Source organism: Lathamus discolor, chromosome W (genome assembly GCF_037157495.1).
Source record: "Lathamus discolor isolate bLatDis1 chromosome W, bLatDis1.hap1, whole genome shotgun sequence".
Classification (NCBI taxonomy): Eukaryota; Metazoa; Chordata; class Aves; order Psittaciformes; family Psittacidae; genus Lathamus; species Lathamus discolor.
The window spans coordinates 1177450-1195904 of NC_088908.1; the positions used below are offsets into that span (position 1 = coordinate 1177450).

At 53.6% G+C, this 18455-nt stretch overlaps 1 protein-coding gene across 4 annotated transcripts; it reads left to right on the plus strand.

The window, feature by feature from the left end:
- Nucleotides 1-1842: 1842 nt before the first annotated feature.
- LOC136004245 (CMP-N-acetylneuraminate-beta-galactosamide-alpha-2,3-sialyltransferase 2-like) lies at nucleotides 1843-17608 on the plus strand. Of its 4 annotated transcripts, none has more exons than XM_065660572.1 (8): nucleotides 1849-2022; nucleotides 11294-11412; nucleotides 11803-12560; nucleotides 12670-12863; nucleotides 13241-13420; nucleotides 13601-13646; nucleotides 13803-13922; nucleotides 14264-16535. In XM_065660572.1, the coding sequence occupies exons 3-8, from the start codon at nucleotides 12228-12230 to the stop codon at nucleotides 14435-14437; spliced, it is 1047 nt and encodes a 348-aa protein (XP_065516644.1). In that variant the 5' UTR covers nucleotides 1849-2022; nucleotides 11294-11412; nucleotides 11803-12227; the 3' UTR covers nucleotides 14438-16535. The 4 variants fall into 4 exon arrangements, with proteins under 4 accessions (XP_065516645.1, XP_065516644.1, XP_065516643.1 ...); XM_065660571.1 differs by lacking the exon at nucleotides 11294-11412 and having other exon boundaries at nucleotides 11803-12047; nucleotides 12135-12560; XM_065660573.1 differs by lacking the exons at nucleotides 11294-11412; nucleotides 14264-16535 and adding an exon at nucleotides 16683-17608 and having other exon boundaries at nucleotides 1843-2022.
- Nucleotides 17609-18455: the final 847 nt, after the last annotated feature.

An 18455-nucleotide genomic window follows, 5' to 3' on the forward strand; every position in this document is an offset into this window, starting at 1 on the left:
CTCTCCCCCGACCCTGCTTGAGGCCGCGGTGCACCCTGGGAGATGTAGTCAAGGACCTCAAGCACGCCCTGCAGGAGGCAAGTAATGGCGGACTACATCTCCCAGCGTACACTGCGCGCCCGGGCAGACCCGGGCTGCTTAAAGGTACAGTTTCTGCCCCAAAATTGGCCTCCTCCGGCGGCGGCGCGCACCCCTAAGTGCCCTGGGTCATCCGTGTCACAAGCCCGCCCGGACTCAGCCCGGCTTCTCTGCGGCGGGGTTGGGGGTAACCGGGTACCGGCGGTGGGTGCTGGTGCTAGTGTCCAGGGGGTGTTGGTGTGGGTGGTAGGGGAGTGCCGATGTGTCGGGGTGGGTACCAGGGAGGGGTACAGGGGTGCCCACGGACGCCAATGTGCCGGGTGGGTACCCGGATGGATAGAATAGTTAGGGTTGGAAAGGACCTTAAGATCAAGTTCCAAGCCCCCTGCTAAGGGCAGGGACACCTCACACTAAACCATGGTACCCAAGGATCTGTCCAACCCGCCCTTGAACACTGCCAGGGATGGAGCATTCACAACTTCCCTGGGCAACCCATTCCAGTGCCTCACCACCCTCACAGTAAAGAACTTCCTCCTTAGATCCAATCTAAACTTCCCCTGTTTAAGTTTGAACCCGTTACCCCTTGTCCTGTCACTGCAGTCCCTGATGAAGAGTCCCTCCCCAGCATCCCTATAGGCCCCCTTCAGGTACTGGAAGGCTGCTATGAGGTCTCCACTCAGCCTTCTCTTCTCCAGGCTGAACAGCCCCAACTTCCTCAGCCTGTCTTCATACGGGAGGTGCTCCAGTCCCCTGATCAACCTCGTGGCCTCCTCTGGACTTGTTCCAGCAGTTCCATGTCCTTTTTATGTTGAAGACACCAGAACTGCACACAATGCTCCAGGTGAGGTCTCACAAGAGCAGAGTAGAGGGGTGATACACGGATTGACTCCACAACTCGTTAAAGTTGTAAAGTAGGTATGCTTTATTCAGCGCTGAGGTGCATGGGGATCGTTCCTCCGAAGTATGCATCCCCAGGGTCGTTTTTCCTTTACATTTATTCCCTTAAGGCATACATATGCATTAGATTACTGATACGCCTATGCATATTTAGTATCTGTCCCCGCTTCCTATTATAATGAGCTAGAAGGTCCTTTGCGCCTGCGCAGTGCCCCCTCTGGTCATGGGCAGGGGTCTCAAGATGAAGTAAATGAGTCTTCCTCCTGTGGGCAGGGGTCCTCAAGATGAAGTAAATGAGTCTTCCTCTTCTTAAACTTTTCACCTTTTAATCTTAGCGCATGGCTTTAGGGTTTGGTTGGTATCTCAGCCATAAACCATCTGCTTTTCCCCCTTATCAATAGACTCAGGCATTCGCGTTTCTTTGTCAATAGTTGCTTATCAGTAGAACCAGATCTCTGTCTCCTCCCCTTATCAGTAGTTTGTGCCTTTGTTCTGCTTAGTAAGCATGATAGGTGTTTACAACGGACAATACTTTTGTTTAAGCAAGCGAATTCCTCTAACCCCCTTGTATATTGGTTAACCCTCTGCATCAGGGGCAGGATCACCTCCTTCGCCCTGCTGGTCACGCTCCTTTTGATGCAGCCCAGGATACGGTTGGCTTTCTGGGCTGCGAGCGCACACCGCAGCCGGCTCATGTTCATTTTCTCATGGACCAGCACCCCCAAGTCCTTCTCTGCAGGGGGGATACCGGGGGGTTGTGATGCGCCGGGCTGTACACCGGGACAGACACCTGAGATGCTTGTGGGCTGGGTGGGCTCTCCTCCTAGAAGTCCCACAAGCCCCGCCGGGCAGCCGGGGACTACATCTCCCAGGCTTGCCGTGCCCTGCCCCCCGCACGGCGCGACGCGGCGCGGCACAGCCCGGCCCTGGCCGGTCCCGCACGACGCGGAGGGATCGGCGCGGGCGGGCGGGCGGCAGCAGCAGCAGCAGCAGCAGCGGAAGGGCCCGGGTGCGCCCGGCGGCGGGGCCGTGCCGGAGCCGAGCCAGGTACTGCAGCGGAAAGCGGGCCTGGGGCGGGGGGATCGCGGAGTACGCCCCGGGAAAGGTTACCGGGAGCTGCCCCAGTACTGGGGTGCACTGGGATCAGGCCGGGGAGGATGCGCTGACCCCGGATGCTGGCCCGGGCCCTGCCGTGCTGGCTCCGGGCAGGATGCGCTGTCCACAGCCCCCGGTTGCTGCCCCTGGAGGATGCTCGGCCCTGGAAGAGGGTTTCGGGACTAGGGGTGCTCCCCGGGGAGCTGCCCTCTCCAGCCGGGGTGCTGCGAGGGGCCCGGACGCCGGAGGGGTGCCGGGGGCAGAGCTAGGGTGTCCACAGAGGGGACCGGAGGGGTAGGAGAGAGCTGGCTGGGGGTGCCCCCAGTCCCCAGCAGTGCCAATGTGCATGCGAGGTCCCTCAGAAGTAGAGTGACACATGGCTGCGTGACACACCTCGCGTGGGTAGTGGCAGCCAGGATTTCACAAACAAAGCACGAGGGGCTCTGGGGACAGGCTAGGAAAGTCATTGAGCAGGGACATGTCTGATCAGCCTTCAACCCGCCGGGGTTATGGGGTGTCTTCCTGGCCAAGGCATGGTTATCGGGGTGCTGGAGCCCAGCTTTCAGGGCCTGGTGATGCAAGGGGTCCCCATGCATGCTGGAGACTAGGGTGCTGCTGCGAAGGTGAGGTTCTGCTGGGGCTCCAGTTGCAAGGCTTATTGCAAAGCTCACAAATATTTCCCCAGAGTGAGGCTTCCCCATCCCAGCAGGAGGATTTTGGGGTCTGAGGATAGTGCTTGGGCGGTGGGGAAACTTGGAAGGGATAAAGGGTCATGTTACCTCCTGCAAACAAGATAAAAACATGACTGGGTGAAACCAAATAACTCTAGACCTCTAAAACTTGCTGAGCTTCCCTCTGGGAAGACACATAGGTTCCATGCTTGCTGGCAGAGGTAGTTTTGCCCCCTGTTGTCTGGGGATCCCCTGTTTCCAGTACAGTAGCACTAGCCACATCTCAGCCATCCTGGGGCGGTGAGCTCTGATGGGAAGTTGCTCAGTGCTTTGGGCTTGGTTTGCCTTTTGCTTCCCCTTTTATTATAGCCAGATGTTGCGTCTGCAGCAGTGATGCTTGGGGTGGTAAGAGGAAGCTGCCACCCCCTGCAACCTGCCATTCATGTGCCTGTCCATCTGTCTGCTTGTCCCCATTTGGCAGCAAGTGAGAGGAGGAGAGGAAGAGGGAGAGGAGAGCCCCAGCAGCCACACACTGGGGGAACTGACTTGGGCTTGAAATTTCATGGCCAAATAACTCCAAACTGGTGCTTTTTGAGAAAGGTTCCAAGGGTGAAATGGTTTTCCCACCAGCTTTTGGCACTCCAGATGCTGCTCCAGCTTGGCCCATGCTGAGGTCCCAGCAGCTTAATGGCTCTCATCTCCTCCTACTGCATTTAATTCTTGCAAGAGTACAAACTGCTAATTGCTCTCCAGGGGCTTGGCTGGCTTTGGTGCTTCCCAGTGAGCTGTGATTTATGGGAGCCTGCCAGTCCCTGGGGGCTTGGGATGTGGTAGGAGAGGCCAGGAACCTCCATGTCAGGCTCTGGGGAATTTCTCAGCTCCATATTGCTCTTTGCTGTCGGCATCTCCTGAAAGCTTTTTTGGAGACTGCAAGAAATGTGGGCCTCAGCTCTGTGGCAGTTTCCAAAGGTGTTCACAAAATCACACATGGATGAATGGTGAACATATAAAACCAATTTATATGTATATATATGTGCATGTGTGATATATGGATCTGTATTTTTTCCTTACAGTGATGGGGCTCTAAAATAAGCCCAACAACAATCACTCTTGGGAAACCAGAGCAAGGTGCAGTCACTTTGCCTCGGATGCCACCATGTCCCCAGCAAGGGACCTTTGATCTGCAGCTATAATTGGGTTAATTAGGAGCATGCAAATGCTCTAAGTGTCTGAGCAGAGCCCTGGCTAACAGAAAGGAGAAGTTGGGTTTCCTCACTGGGTGCTGCTCTAATTTTACATCTGATGGGAGTCCCACACAGTTGCTGTGCTGTACTGGGATCAGTGGTGGAGCCTTTCCTAACATCCTTGAGATGAAATCTCCTAGGTACGATTTTCCTAACAAGTTCAAGGCCCTCTCAGTGCCACACACAAGTAAAGTAGTTTGCAGTTCTCTGCTCAGGTTGTGTCCACAGGGAGAGAGGGGAGCTTTGGGTCACAGCACCCATCAACCAGTCCTCAAAGCATTTAGGTTTCCACCACCTCCTATCCTTGGAGCAGCTGAGCCCCAGGGAGAGGGATGCAGGGGAGGGGGAGGGAGGCCTGCATCACTGCTCGCCTGCCCTGGTGTCGTGGTTTAAACCCAAACCACAAAGCTCCTTCACTCACCCCCCCCCCCACCCACCCCCGACCCTCCCTGCTCCCGGAGGGATGGGGAGGAGAATCAAGAGAATGTAACTCCCACGGGTTGAGATAAGAACAGCCCAGTAACTAAGGTATAACACAAATCACTGCTGCTACCACCAATGATAATATTGATAAGAGAAAATAACAAGAGAGGAGAATACGATACCACCGCTGAACGAGTTTGACCCCCCCGCAGAGAGAGTGTGCCCTTCCGGGCAACTCCCAGTTACCTCTCCAGGCATGACGTGCTGTGGTATGGAATACCTCTTTGGCTAGCTTGGGTCAGGTGTCCTGTCTCTGCTTCCTCCCGGCCTCCCCTCCTCCCTGGCAGAGCATGAGGCTCAGAAAGTCCTTGGCCAGACCAAACATTCGAGCAGCAACTGAAAACATCGGTGTTATCAGCACTGTTCCCAGGCCAAAAAATCAAAACACAGCACTGCACTGGCTACTGAGAAGGAGAAAAATAACTGCTACTGCTGAACCCAGGACACCTGGGCAAAAGGCTGTGGTTGGAGTCAGATCCCCAGCCTGGCATTGGCCCATCCTGCACTCTTGCACATATTTTCCTGGTGAAGTATGGATCATGAACCTAATGGCTGGGAAAACGAGCTGTGGTGGCAGAGGGGAAGCAGTTCCCTTCCTGCTGGGTGCTGGAGAGGAGCAGGATCCCTGCCCTTGCTGGAAACTATACCTTCCTGCAGTGTGGCCACATCCCTGCATGTGGCTGAGGATGGGGGCACCAGTTTTGTGGTGTTCATGGCGTGCAGCCCTGTTGTGGCAGTCAGGAAGTGGGGCACAGGCCAGGCAGACCCTGCTGACCTCAGCCTGTGGCAATGGGAGGAGGAGATGGAAATGCGAGCTTCCTGCAGGGCCTGGTGGCTTTGCATGAGGAGCTGGAGGGAGGACAGGGGAGAGGAGGCAGCAGGTGGTGGTGAGCCCTGGGCTCTGCCTCCTCTGCTCTGCCAGGGCTGGCTGGCAACCCTATCTACTAGCCAGCCTTGAGCCTGGCTGCTCAGTGGTGTCCAGACCAGTGGTATCTGATGTGGTGGTACATGACCTGGTGGCTTGGTGGTATTTAATCTGGTGGTATGTGTCCCAGTGGCTTGGTGGTACTTGACCTGGTGGTTTGGTGGTACCTAAACCTGGTGGTACACAACCTGGTGGTCTGTGACCCAGTGGTTTGGTGGTACCCAACCTGATGGCTCAGTGGTACGCAACCCAAGTGGTACCCGAGTGGTACGTGACCTGGTGGCATCCAACCTATTGGTACCCAATCTGGTGGCGTGATGGTACCCAGCTCAGTGGTATCCAGCAGTGAGGCAGTTGGTGCAAACTGGGGGCTCTAGGATGGGTGCCTGGGGGTGCAGGGCATCAGGGCTGGGTCTGCTCCTTGGCTCTGGACGTCTTTGCAGGCATTCAGGGCCAGGGGGCAGAGTTTCTCCGCTGCATCAGACTGAGCAGCAAGTTCCTCTCCTCTCCCTGCCTGTCCTACCTCAGAGAGAAGGCTGCTGCTCCCAATGCAGGAACCTGGGTGTAATGAGGCCACACAGTGAGTGTGGACTTGGGCTTATCAACCCCCCTGGAGTGCAGGGGCTTGGGATGTTGCTGGACTGGTCCCTGTGATCCCCATCCAACCACAAGGGTGGGAGCATCCCTTTCTGAGCTTACCCATTTGCTGGCACCTCCCCTGTGCCCCCAAATCTCACAGGAAATGGCCTCAGTGATGATTAGCTCCATCACAGCTCCATGCTGGGGATTTGGCCTCCCATGCTCTTTCCTGGCCCCATCCCAGTGCTGAGGGATGAGCCTGAAATAACCCCTCCAGAGCTGGGAATGAGGAAACCCTGGAATTGCTGCCATGGCCAGCAACCAATTAACTGGGCTCCATTAGCTGATTGAGCTGGCTGATAAGAGTATGATTAATTAAAAGTATGAAGAATAAGTTACTGGGTCCTTGCTGCTGTCAGGTGGTGGCGATGGCTTAACCCATGAAATTGGCTTCTCCTGTTAATCCCTGGTGCCGTCAGTCTTCATAGCATCACTTAATAGCTGAGAGAAACATCCTTCCACCAATGAGTTTACTCCCTCTCCCATACACCTTTCAGAGAGGAAAAAACAATAAAGGGGAAAAATATGATCCCTCTGGATGGCCGATGCAGGAAAGGACCTTTTTAGTTGATCACGCTTTTCTTGCTGGGTCTCAATTTGACTTTGGAAGCCAAGTGATGCAGAAGGATGGGAGCATCGCCCCTTACTGTGCTGCCCCTGGCAGATTGCTGCTTGCCATTCCAAGCTGACGGAAGCTGACAGCCCTGGCTAAAGCAGTGCCTGGGGGTGTGTGTGTGTGCATGCTGTGACCTCGGAAAACCACTTGGGCCATGGAAAAAAGCAAATTTGAGGTGTTTTATGAGTTTTTGCAGTAATTCCGCTCACTGAAGCCAGGCCTGAAACAAGAACAGATCACCACTCAGTGTTTCTTTCTGCCTGGGGCTGAAGGAGTGGGAGAAGACTCAACTCTCTTCCCTGTTAAAGAAAAAAAACCCTAAATCTCATTTTTCCCACCCATGATAGCAAGAGAGATGCTGGTCCAGGATGGAGCCATCCCTGCATGCTGCCCCCTCTTCCACCTACAGAAGCCAGGCACAGCTTCTGCATCTGGTCACTGGTTTGGTGTTGGCAGAGATTTCATCCCTGCACAGGGGCCATGGGATAGGTGGCACCTGGACACCCAGGAGTGCATTTCCTGATGACTCCTGGGGGAATTCCCAGCCCCAGCATTCCTGTGAGGAGCAGCAGCTGGTGTGGGCAGCACTGCCTCTGCTCCTCTGTGCCCCTTCTCTCCTGGCCCCAAGCAGGATGACCCCCATCTCCTGGTGACAGGTCCTTCCTATGCCCACCCTAGCATTTACCAGCAAGGAAATCAGTGCCAACAACCTCAGGATATCTTAGAAATGATCAATCAAAGCTGAAAAGACCTAAAAAAAAAAAGCCATGTTGGGGATGGACTTGATGGTGTTAGAGCCAATGGGGAAGTGGAAGACATCCTCCAGGCCACAGGGCTGTTGGTCACATCACTCCAGCATTCATCCTGAAATTAAACATTATACATCCCAAAAGGAAAGATGATATGATTGGAAGAAATCATCCAAATGTAAAAGCAGTGAAGAAATTTGCCAGGCCCTTTTAACAGCCTTGCTTCATTATCTCTTGCAATCAAAGAGAAACTCCTGTTTGATGAGCCCATGGTCTTTAGGAGGCAATTAAGGAGACCTGGGGATGAATTTGGAAGTGGGAGGACATTTAGTGGTATTGCTGAGTTGCTGGGCTTACTCACGATGGAAGAAATCCCCAAATCCCCTTTTATTTTAAGAAGAAAACATCAAATCCTGGTGCAAAGAGCCTCTGCAATGCCCCTGTCTGGCAGGGTTTAATTTGGCGGTGGCAGGTTGGGTTGGACTTTGAGAGCTGGCAGGGAGGGTATGGTTAATCCTGGGGTGTGGATGGATGTGTAGGTGCTGTGTCCCTGCCAGGGTCTATAAGGACCAGTGCAGATGGCAACAGCTGCCATCCTCTGTTAGGAAAGGGATGACTTAAGCCGCTGAGTTTTAAGGATGCTGGACTGGAGGATGGTTTTCCATTGGGGGCAGCTCTGGGAAGTCCCAAAAAAAAATGTGCTTCAGATGCCAGGATGTGGCAGGCAGGACATGGCTGGGCTGGGGAGCTGGAAAGAGATTTTTCCCCCCTTTCACCATGAACAAAAATACCATGAGCCCATGACAGCTGATTTCCTTTAGTCTTTAAAAAGCCCTGTAGGACGGAGAGTGGTGGGAGCAGGGGAAGGGTGATCAGCCAATCCTGCTTGGTGTCCCCAACATGGCACAGCTAAAAAGAGCCCAAAATTGTGTTTTACCTCTGAAACCTTCCAGCATAGTGCATCCTGTGGGGATATAGAGCTTTTTACTTGGTTTGTCCCAAACTCCCATTGATGCAACCCCTCTGTTAACAACCACCTCTGCGTTTTCCACTGGCAGCAACCCAAAAACTCATTTCTCACTGGCCATGTGAGGCATATTAAACCCCCTGGAAACAGGGAATAGACTTGGGCAACAATCATGCCAGGGATGTGCACCCATTTTCTGGCTCTTTAAAGACTATCACCCCTTGGACAAACACTTGACAGTGGGTTAATGACGATTTCGGCAGGAGCTGTCTGTGCGATGGGCTGGGGGGGGGGGGGATTTTTTGGGCCATGCTTAGGTCTCCTCCATCCCAGCAAAGACCTTTTTCTGGGGGAGGGGCTCAGCAGCTTCAATCCACATGAAGAAAGATGGAATCTTTACCCTCAGGTCAGTGAGAAGAGCATGCAGCAAGCTCACTGCCCTGGACTTCAAGAGAGCAGACTTTGGCCTCTTCAGGAGCCTGCTTAGTAAGGTTCCGTGGGATATAGCCCTGGAGGGCAGGGGGGCCCAAGACTCTTGGTTGATATTCAAGGATCACCTGCTACAGGATCAGGAGTGTTGCATCCTGACAAAAAGGAAGTGCAGCAGGAGGGGCAGGAGACCTCCCTGGATGGATAAGGAGCTGCTGAGGAAACTTAGAGGGAAAAAAGAGGCTTATAAAAGGTGGAAGCAAGGACAGGCGGCCTGGGAAGAATACAGGGATGTTGTCCGGGAAGCTAGGGACCAGGTTAGGAAAGCTAAGGCCCAGTTAGAATTAAACTTGGCTAGGGATGTGAAAGATGACAGGAAGGGATTCTACAGGTACACTGCAAATAAAAGACAGACTAGGGACAATGTGGGCCCTCTCCAGAAGCTATTGGGAGAACTGGCTACCCTGGATTTGGAAAAGGCTGAGGTTCTTAATGACTTCTTTGCCTCGGTCTTCACTGGCAAATGCTCTGACCACGCCACCCAAGACTTGGAAGACAGAAGCAGGGACTGTGAGAATGAAGACCTTGGGCCCACTGTAGGGGAGGATCTGGTGCAAGACCATCTTAAGAACCTGAACATGCACAAGTCCATGGGACCTGATGAAATCCATCTGTGGGTCCTGAAGGAGCTGGTGAATGAAGTTGCTAAGCCACTGGCCATCATATTTGAAAAATCATGGCAGTCAGGTAAAGTTCCCAACAACTGGAAAAAGGGAAATATAACCCCCATTTTCAAGAAGGGGAAAATGGAAGACCCAGGGAATTACAGACCAGTCAGTCTCACCTCTGCGCCTGGCAAAATTTGGAGCACATTCTCCTGGACGGCATGCTAAGGCACATGAAAAACAACAAGGTGCTTGGTGACAGCCAGCATGGCTTCACTAAGGGGAAATCCTGCCTGACCCATTTGTGGCCTGCTATGAGGGGGCTATGGAACTTATGGACAGGGGCAGAGCACTTGACGTCATCTACCTGGACTTATGCAAAGTGTTTGACACTGTCCTGCATGACATCCATGTCTCTAAATCGGAGAGACATCAATTTGATGGATGGACCACTCGGTGGATAAAGAACTGGCTGGATGGCCGCACACAAAGAGATGTAGTCAGTGGCTCAACGTCCAGCTGGAGACCAGTAATGAGTAGTGTCCCTCAGGGGTCGGTGTTGGGACCAGTCTTGTTCAACATCTTTGTTGGTGACATGGACAGTGGGATTGAGTGCGCCCTCAGCAAGTTTGCCGATGACACCAAGCTGTGTGCTTCAGCTGATATGCTGGAGGGAAGGGATGCCATCCAGAGGGATCTTGACACGCTTGTGAGGTGGGCTGATGCCAACCTCATGGAGTTCAACCATGACAAGTGCAAGGTCCTACACCTGGGTCGGAGCAATCCCAGGCACAGCTACAGACTGGGCAGAGAAGAGATTCAGAGCGGCCCTGCAGAGAAGGACTTGGGGGTGCTGGTCGATGAGAAAATGAACATGAGCCAGCTTCAGCGTGCACTCGCAGACTAGAAATCCAATCGTATCCTGGGCTGCATCAAAAGGAGTGTGACCAACAGGTCGAAGGAGGTGATCCTGCCCCTCTACTCTGCTCTTGTGAGACCTTACCTGGAGCACTGTGTGCAATTCTGGTGTCCTCAACATAAAAAGGACATGGAACTGCTGGAACAAGTCCAGAGGAGGCCACGAGGATGATCAGGGGACTGGAGCACCTCCTGTATGAAGACAGGCTGAGGAAGTTGGGGCTGTTCAGCCTGGAGAAGAGAAGGCTGAGTGGAGACTTCATAGCAGCCTTCCAGTACCTGAAGGGGGCCTATAGGGATGCTGGGGAGGGACTCTTCATTAGGGACTGTAGTGACAGGACAAGGGGTAACAGGTTCAAACTTAAACAGGGGAAGTTTAGATTGGATCTAAGGAGGAAGTTCTTTATTGTGAGGTTGGGGCAGCACTGGAATGGGTTGCCCAAGGAAGTTGTGAATGCTCCATCCCTGGCGGTGTTCAAGGTCAGATCCTTGGGTGAGATGGGTTAGGTGTCCCTGCCCTTAGCAGGGGGATTGGGAGTAGATGATCTTAAGGTCCTTTCCATCCCTAACTATTCTATGATTCTATCTTAAGGTCCTTTCCAACCCTAACTGTTCTATGAGTCTATGATCTTCTATAGGATAGTTTTTAATAGGAAAGAGTCATCCTGGTGCCTGATAAGTCATAATTAGTGCTGCTGGCTTCTGCACTGGCTTAATTTGGGCCAGGGCTGAGCTATGGAGATGATGCTGCCATGGGAGGGTCCTGCCCTGGCATCTTCCTCCCCTTTTTGGGATGATGAACCCTACCCCATCTCAGCAGCTGTGTTAAAAGGGGATTTTCAGCTACTTGCGGGTTTTTTTTGGCTGGGGATGAGGGTTTGGCTTTGCTCCCCCCAGCTCCTCCCATCCCTCCCCAGGCGCAGATGCCAGCAACTCTACCCCAGCTATTTTTATCCATTGGTCTCACGAGCCTTCAACAGTGACCTTCCCTGAGGGATTATGCCACATGGAGGAGGGACAACAGCCACCAGCATCGGTATCCAGTGGGGCACCTGTGGGGTTGTGACATGGCTGTTTCCTGTTGGTGGCAGCAGCCAGTGAAGATGGTTTTGGAGGGGCTGCTTGTGGCTTGGTAGAGGAGGAGGATTGAGCCTGAGAAAGGAGCCACTTGTTCGGCTCCAGAGGCAAGTTCATGGCTCAGCCTTTATCTGGCAGAGAGGGCACAGCCTGGGAGCTCCCCCAGTGCTGCCAGTGTGGAGCATCTCGGCTTGCTTTGCACCAGTTTGTCCCCTTCGGGGATGGGTTGGGTGGCATTTTGCAAAGCTCAACAGGGAATTAACAAACTCTTCGGCCCCTCAGTGCCTTCCTGCTTGGTGCATCCCCCAGCTCTGCCATGTGCGTCACCATTCCTTCCTTCCCACTCCAGGCTGGTCTTGCAGTGGCCATGTTCCCAAGCCAGTGGTGGAGGGCAGCATGCCAGCAGATCAGCTAAACCCCGGGGACAATGAGCAGTGTCACAGCTGAAAGCCAGCCAGGACCAGGACCAGGAGTCACCGCCGAAGCATGGTGCCGCTGCTGAGGCTGGTGTGCCAAGTGTACCAGACTCCGTGCCCAGCATCACATGCTCTCACTGCGGCCAGACCACGTGGATGGAAAGCTGCAGCCTAACAAGTAGGAGCCCAGCATGGTGGCTGTTAGGGGGTCCACATCTCCCCCCCATGTCACCACCACAGTGAGCTGAAGCTCTGTGTCCCACAGGGAGCCTCACTGGCCAGCTGACACCATCCTGCACCCTATGCCCCAGTCCTGTGCCAGAGCGGGTGCCCTCCCTGGCTCAGCCATCTGTCAGCCATGAAGTACTCATTGCGCTTCTGCTTCCTCTCGATCACCTTCCTGCTCATCTTCATCATGTCCCTCCTTTTCACCTACTCCCACCACAGCACTGCCTACCTGGACCCTGGCGGGCTGGGTGGCATCCACCAGGTGAAACTGGTGCCTGGCTACACTGGCATGCAGCAGCTCAGCAAGGAGAGCCCATATTCCCGGGGCTGCGCCTGCCACCGCTGCCCAGCCGACAAGGTTGGGGCTGCTGACTGGTTTGACGGGCGTTATGATGGCACCGTGTCCCCAGTGTGGACCAAGGACAACATGGACCTGCCACCCGACGTCCAGAGGTGGTGGATGGTGAGCAAGGGGATGGGCCCCCTCATGGGTCTTCCACACCTCGGGCACAGGGGGCACAGCTTTGTGCTCCACTAGCTGATGACACCCCACCCTCCTCCACCCCTTGCAGATGCTGCAGCCCCAGTTCAAGTCCCACAACACACACAAGGTCCTGAGCAAGCTCTTCCAGATTGTGCCAGGAGACGATCCCTACCGCTCCCGTGACCCGCACCGCTGCCTCCGCTGCGCTGTGGTTGGCAACTCAGGCAACCTGCGAGGCTCTGGTTATGGGCCAGAGATTGACAGGCACGACTTCATCATGCGGTGAGGACAGGGGACCCACTCAGCTCAACAGCCAGCACAGAGGCACAGGGTGATGCTGGCAGCACCGGTGGGTGTTGAGCTCCCATTGGTCACTGCAGAAGCATCTCCAAGTCTGGAGGTGCCAGGGGGTTGTCCCTGCTCCAGCTGCTCAGTCAAGAAGCCCATCATGGGTTCTGCTGGGTGCTGGAATGGGTCTAGCCCTGCCACCTCCCCTGGGCTGAATGGGGGGACCACCAGCTCATCCCAGCACCCTGAGCATCAGCAGGCTGGGAAACTGCCCCTTGGCAGCATTCAGCAGGTCACAGGGGACACCTGTGTCATCTGCAAGGGACAGGGTGGCTGGGAGGGGGGTGTCACCTTCCCCGCTCTCTCTCCAGGATGAACCAGGCCCCCACAGTGGGTTTTGAGGGTGATGTGGGTGGTCGGACCACACACCACTTCATGTACCCCGAGAGTGCCAAGAACCTGCCCGCCAACGTCAGCTTTGTGCTGGTGCCCTTCAAAACCCTGGACCTACTCTGGATTGCCAGTGCCCTCTCCACTGGCCAGATCAGGTTGTAAGTACCCAGCTGGCACCAGCAGCACCGGACTGGTCACTCACCTACCACCGGGGCATATCCCCTGGATTACTCCCTCAGTTCCTTCCTCCCAGAGCATCCCAACGGCTGGCAGCTGAGCCTGGGATTGGACAACACGGGACCCCCAGTTGCTCACCTGCCTCTCCGCTTTCTTCCCAGCACATATGCACCTGTGAAGCCTTTTCTGGGGGTGGACAAAGAAAAGGTAAGGAAGGCTCACCCCTACTGCTGCGATGAGCACCTGTTTGGCCACGGCCCCTGTCACCCCATTGCCTCCTGGAGCCTTGGTGCTACTTCCTGGGGTGTTGATGCTGAAGGGAGTGTGGACGGCTCTAGCACTAACCCCAGTGTGTTCTCCCAGGTGCAGATCTACAACCCTGCCTTCTTCAAGTACATCCACGATCGCTGGACAGAACACCATGGGCGCTACCCCTCTACTGGCATGCTGGTGCTCTTCTTTGCCCTCCACATCTGTGACGAGGTAGGTGATAGCTCCTTGGGGTCCTCCTCTGAGCTGCTGGGTCCTGTCTGGCACAGGCTGTAGTTGCCTGGACCCTGAACCTTGCAGGGTTAAGGAGCAAGGTGGCTTCTTTGGGACCAACCACAGCAGTTTCACTTGCTCCAGTTGCCTGACAACTGGATGGGCAACCTGCCTGACAATGGTGATGGGCACCCTTGTGCTGATGAGCACCCTTGAGCAGTGCAAAGGCCAGAGGAATGTATAGTGTGAAATCCCAGCAGCACAGTGGATGCTCAACCAAGGGGGGTCCCCAGCCTGTTGTGGGGGTCAGGGCTGGCTTACCCCCCTCCTCACTGATGCAGGTGAACGTCTTCGGGTTTGGCGCTGACAGCCAGGGCAACTGGCACCACTACTGGGAAAACAACCGCTACGCCGGGGAGTTCAGGAAGACAGGAGTGCATGACGCCGACTTCGAGGCACACATCATCGACATGCTGGCCAAAACCAGCAAGATTGAGGTGTACCGGGGAAACTGAGCCTGCCCCAGCTCTTGGTTCTCCCCAGGGCACCAGCTGGGCAGCACAGCCCTGTGCCACCAACGGAGCCAGCCCAGCCATGCTCAGTGCCTCCAGCAGCCAGTCAGGTTCAGAGCTAAAGGAGACTTTTTGTTTTTATTATTATTATTAAGAAACCCGGATAAAAAAGGATTTGTAAACACAATCAGTGACTGATGGCAGCAGTGGCCACCTCGCATCTCTTTACAGTCAAACCAAATGCTGCTCTTTTTAAAACAAGAACCCCCTACCCCAACCACTAAAGCTGGGTGACTTTAGGGAGCACTCGAGCATCACATCTGGGCTGAGGGAGACCTGGTGGCCAAGCAACTTCACCAGTGGAACCAGCTGCTTCTTTCTTCCTTCATTTTGATATGGGATTTTTTACCCACCTGGGGCAGCTGCTGCCATCGCTTCCCTGGGGAAGGCTCCCTCCCAACACACACAAGTACATCCTGGTGTAGCTGCATCGCATAGACCCATCATGGGGAGCTGGTGGCCGTGGGAAGCTGACCATCACTGGTGCTCTGCTGTGGGCTGGTGGCTGCTGGCATGGCCAGGCTGAGAGATGGAGAGGAATCCCGGCTTTCGGGCTGGGCATCCCTACTCCTCTACCCAGGGAGATGGAGAAAGGAAGTGCCTCCCCAGAAATGGAATCAAAACCACATTATTTGGGTCAAAGAGGCAGATAGGCTGGTTTTTGTTGGTTTTTATTAGGAGATGCTGGAAAGCTCAAGAAAAAGGCAACCATGGAAAAAGTCCCCCAGAGAGGGACCCTCGGCTTACATGGTCAGTGACAGTGCTGGGTGCTTTGGCACGGTGGTGGCACAAGCACCAGGGTGCCAGGACTGGGGCAGGGGCTGCAGGGCCAGAAGCCCTAGTTGCAATAATTTGAGGAACAATCACCATGGAGGTTTTATTGGGCTTGGAGATATTTTTTTACCCTTTTGTATTGGGCTTTCCTGCAGCAGCCTCTTACCTGTTTCTCTGCTTTGGTTTGGTCATTTTTCAGGGTTTTCTTTTTTTTTTCCTGAGGTTTGGGTCACCTGAAGCAGGCACTGAGCGTCCCCTGGGCTGGGGAAATTCATCTTTTCTGTGCACAGGGTTTTAAACCCCTGAGTTTTATGGTGGGTTTTGGTGGAAGCAGTGCCGCCCCAGCATGAGCTGCATGACTTGCAACTGCTGCGGCCAGCCCCCAACCCCACTCTGAACCCTGGGACACAGAGGCAGATTGCAGCGAGCCCAGGTCTCCACCTTCCTGGGTTGGTTTCCCCCTTTTTTTTAGTGGAAAAAAACTAAAACCCACAAAACCACAAGCAACGAGTGCCTTGACCATCTTCTGTCGGCTGCATCAGGCTGTGCCTGCTCCTGTACCAGCAGCAGGGACTTGGCTGATTTATCTAGCAGTCAGATCCACTTCCCTCCTCACGCAGGGCTGGCTCTCAGCTGGGAAGTGCTGCAGGGGGACACGGACACGGACACATCCAGGTCACCATTTGGCTGGAGAGGCCAAATCCAGCTTGATGAGTCTGACCATGCCCAGGGCCAGGCAGGACAATCACAGGGTGAGCAGAGGCGCTGGGTACCAAACCCACTGGCAGCACAGTGCCGGTGTCTGGTGTGCTTGTGGCTCCTTGCTACCCTGACAGTATTTTGGGGGGCTGATTTCCTTCCCCTTCCCCCTCTTTAAACAGTTATTGTTATTTAAGCTGTCCCACTAGGACTTGAGCCTTCTGGTTTTCTGGCAGAGCAGCCACTGGCCAGGTGCAGGAAGAGGATGCTGCACAGCCAGAAGGGAGCTGTTGTGATGAACACCACTATACTATATATAGAGGAGATGTCAGGCAGAGGCTACAGGCAGGGAAGAAGGGCCAAGGCTTTGTCTTCATCACATGGTGCCTGATGGAGCACCCATCACCTCCCACCCCACCGGGAGCGTGAGAGACACCAGTGCTCTGAGCTAGGGCTGGGAGCAGGCAGTTGCCTTCACCTGTAGCTTCTGTGTACATGGAGATTTCTGCACACAACTGTCTTAAAACAACTTAAAAAAACCCAAACAATAAAAAAACATGCATCAGAACTGCTCTGTGTTTTCCTTCTAGTAGCCCTGCCTGCTAACATAGAATCATAGAATCAACTAGGTTGGAAAAGACCATTAAGATCTGGGAGTCCTCAAAATCTGAAACACTGAAGTGGGTTTTCTTCCCTCTGTTGCTTTCCTTTCCAGACACTCCATCTTCTAAAGGCAAGAAGACAGAACAGCTTTGTGAGGACTGTCACATTTATGGAGCACCCTGTGCTCTCTCCAGGCCACCACAATGCTTTGTCTTTACCAGGGTAATGGGCTAGGGGTGGACAGTGGGACTGAGGACGTACCAGCCCACAAACACCAATCAGAGCAGCAAGAAGCAATTCCTGCAATGACCCCTCCAACAGATCCCTCAAGAGGAGGCAAGACACCGATTTAGAAATGTATTTTAGTTCAAGACACACTACATTTCAATCATAGAATGGTTTGGGTTGGAAGGGACCTTAAAGCTGATTCGGAGAAAACTCCAGGAACAAACTTGCCAACAAAGTTTTCAAGCTGACAAGCAGGTATTCTTTATTGTGGCGCCGGGAGACACGGGGGAGAGCTCCTCCTAACGTGTGTCTCTCTGTTGCTCCACAAGCTGTCCTTATATAGTCCCTGGGCATACATACATTACGTCATTTTCCAGAAAGCTCCCCGCATGCGTACGGAATTGTGGTGGTGGTCTCTGAGGGTCGTTTACTTCTTCCAACAATCTTCATCACTTCTGGCAGCCTTTGGAGCACGTGCAGTAGATGCTCATACCAATTTAATTGGTTCGGTAGCACAGGAGACATAATAATCCTCCTATCCTCCTACTTATCAGTTAGTTTAACTGTAGCCCATCCTGGACACCTGCCGTTCCCAGATAGATACTCCTTATCCCTGTGTCCTGTTCCTCTAGACTGTTTTTCTTAAAACTCTGTCAACTATAACAGTTTATCTTGTACAAGAATGCTCAGTGTGTTCTCTAGCTGCACTCTATTTTTTTTTCTATATATCATGCACTTTAGTAATTTTCCATTGCTACTGTTACAAAGCCATCAAACTTAACATTACTTAAAACTGATTCTAAAGGTTTATATATTCCATTTTGTGATTTTCTGTCCCACTTGTTTCAAAGCTCATCCAGTTCCAGCCCCCTGCCACTTCAGGAGGGGAGGGAAAGGGAGCAGGAGGGTCGGTGGGGCTGGGAGGATGTCCTGTTCTCCTCTCTTCTCTCTGTTAGGGCTGCTGCTGGGCTGGACATCAACCACTAGTTGTGATTTGCACCCATGCAGCAGAGCAGGAGCTGCCCTAGGTGCTCAGCAGCAGGGCCCTGACACCACAGCTCTGTCCAGATCCCACCATTAGGTGATGCCACGGCTCACTTAAACCCTGCATCCGTGTCCGATACAGCTCTCCTGACCCTCTCTGGACTCTAAAAAAGAGGCCCCAGCTCCCACCACCAAAGGCTGGACCCTGCAACAGGCCCAGTGTCCTGGCAGGATCCCATCCAGATGACCAGGGGATTGGATCCCGAAGGACACATGAAGCTCCTGTGCAACAAATCACTCACTTCGGGAGTAGTTAAAATGCCTTTTTAATAGCATACAAACCCAGCAACATTTAGGCCAACCAAAACATGAAATGAAATAAAGCATGAAATAAATGCAGTCTATATAACAACGTGGTCTCAGTGGAGAGCAGTAAACTCACTATGACTTGTGTGCTAGGAAACAACTGTTCACGTCCTCTACCATGGGGTTTAGCCATCAGAACAGCTTTGTCTCTCCCAAACCCCTTTGAATCCAAAACTGGCAGAGGTGAAACCACGGCTCCTCTCAAATGCAACCACCTGGCGCAAGGTTTCTACATCCCCAGATCTCAAAGGAATAAAAAAGCATCACCAAGCTGCTACAGATGATCTGTGGGTGTCTGCCTGCCACG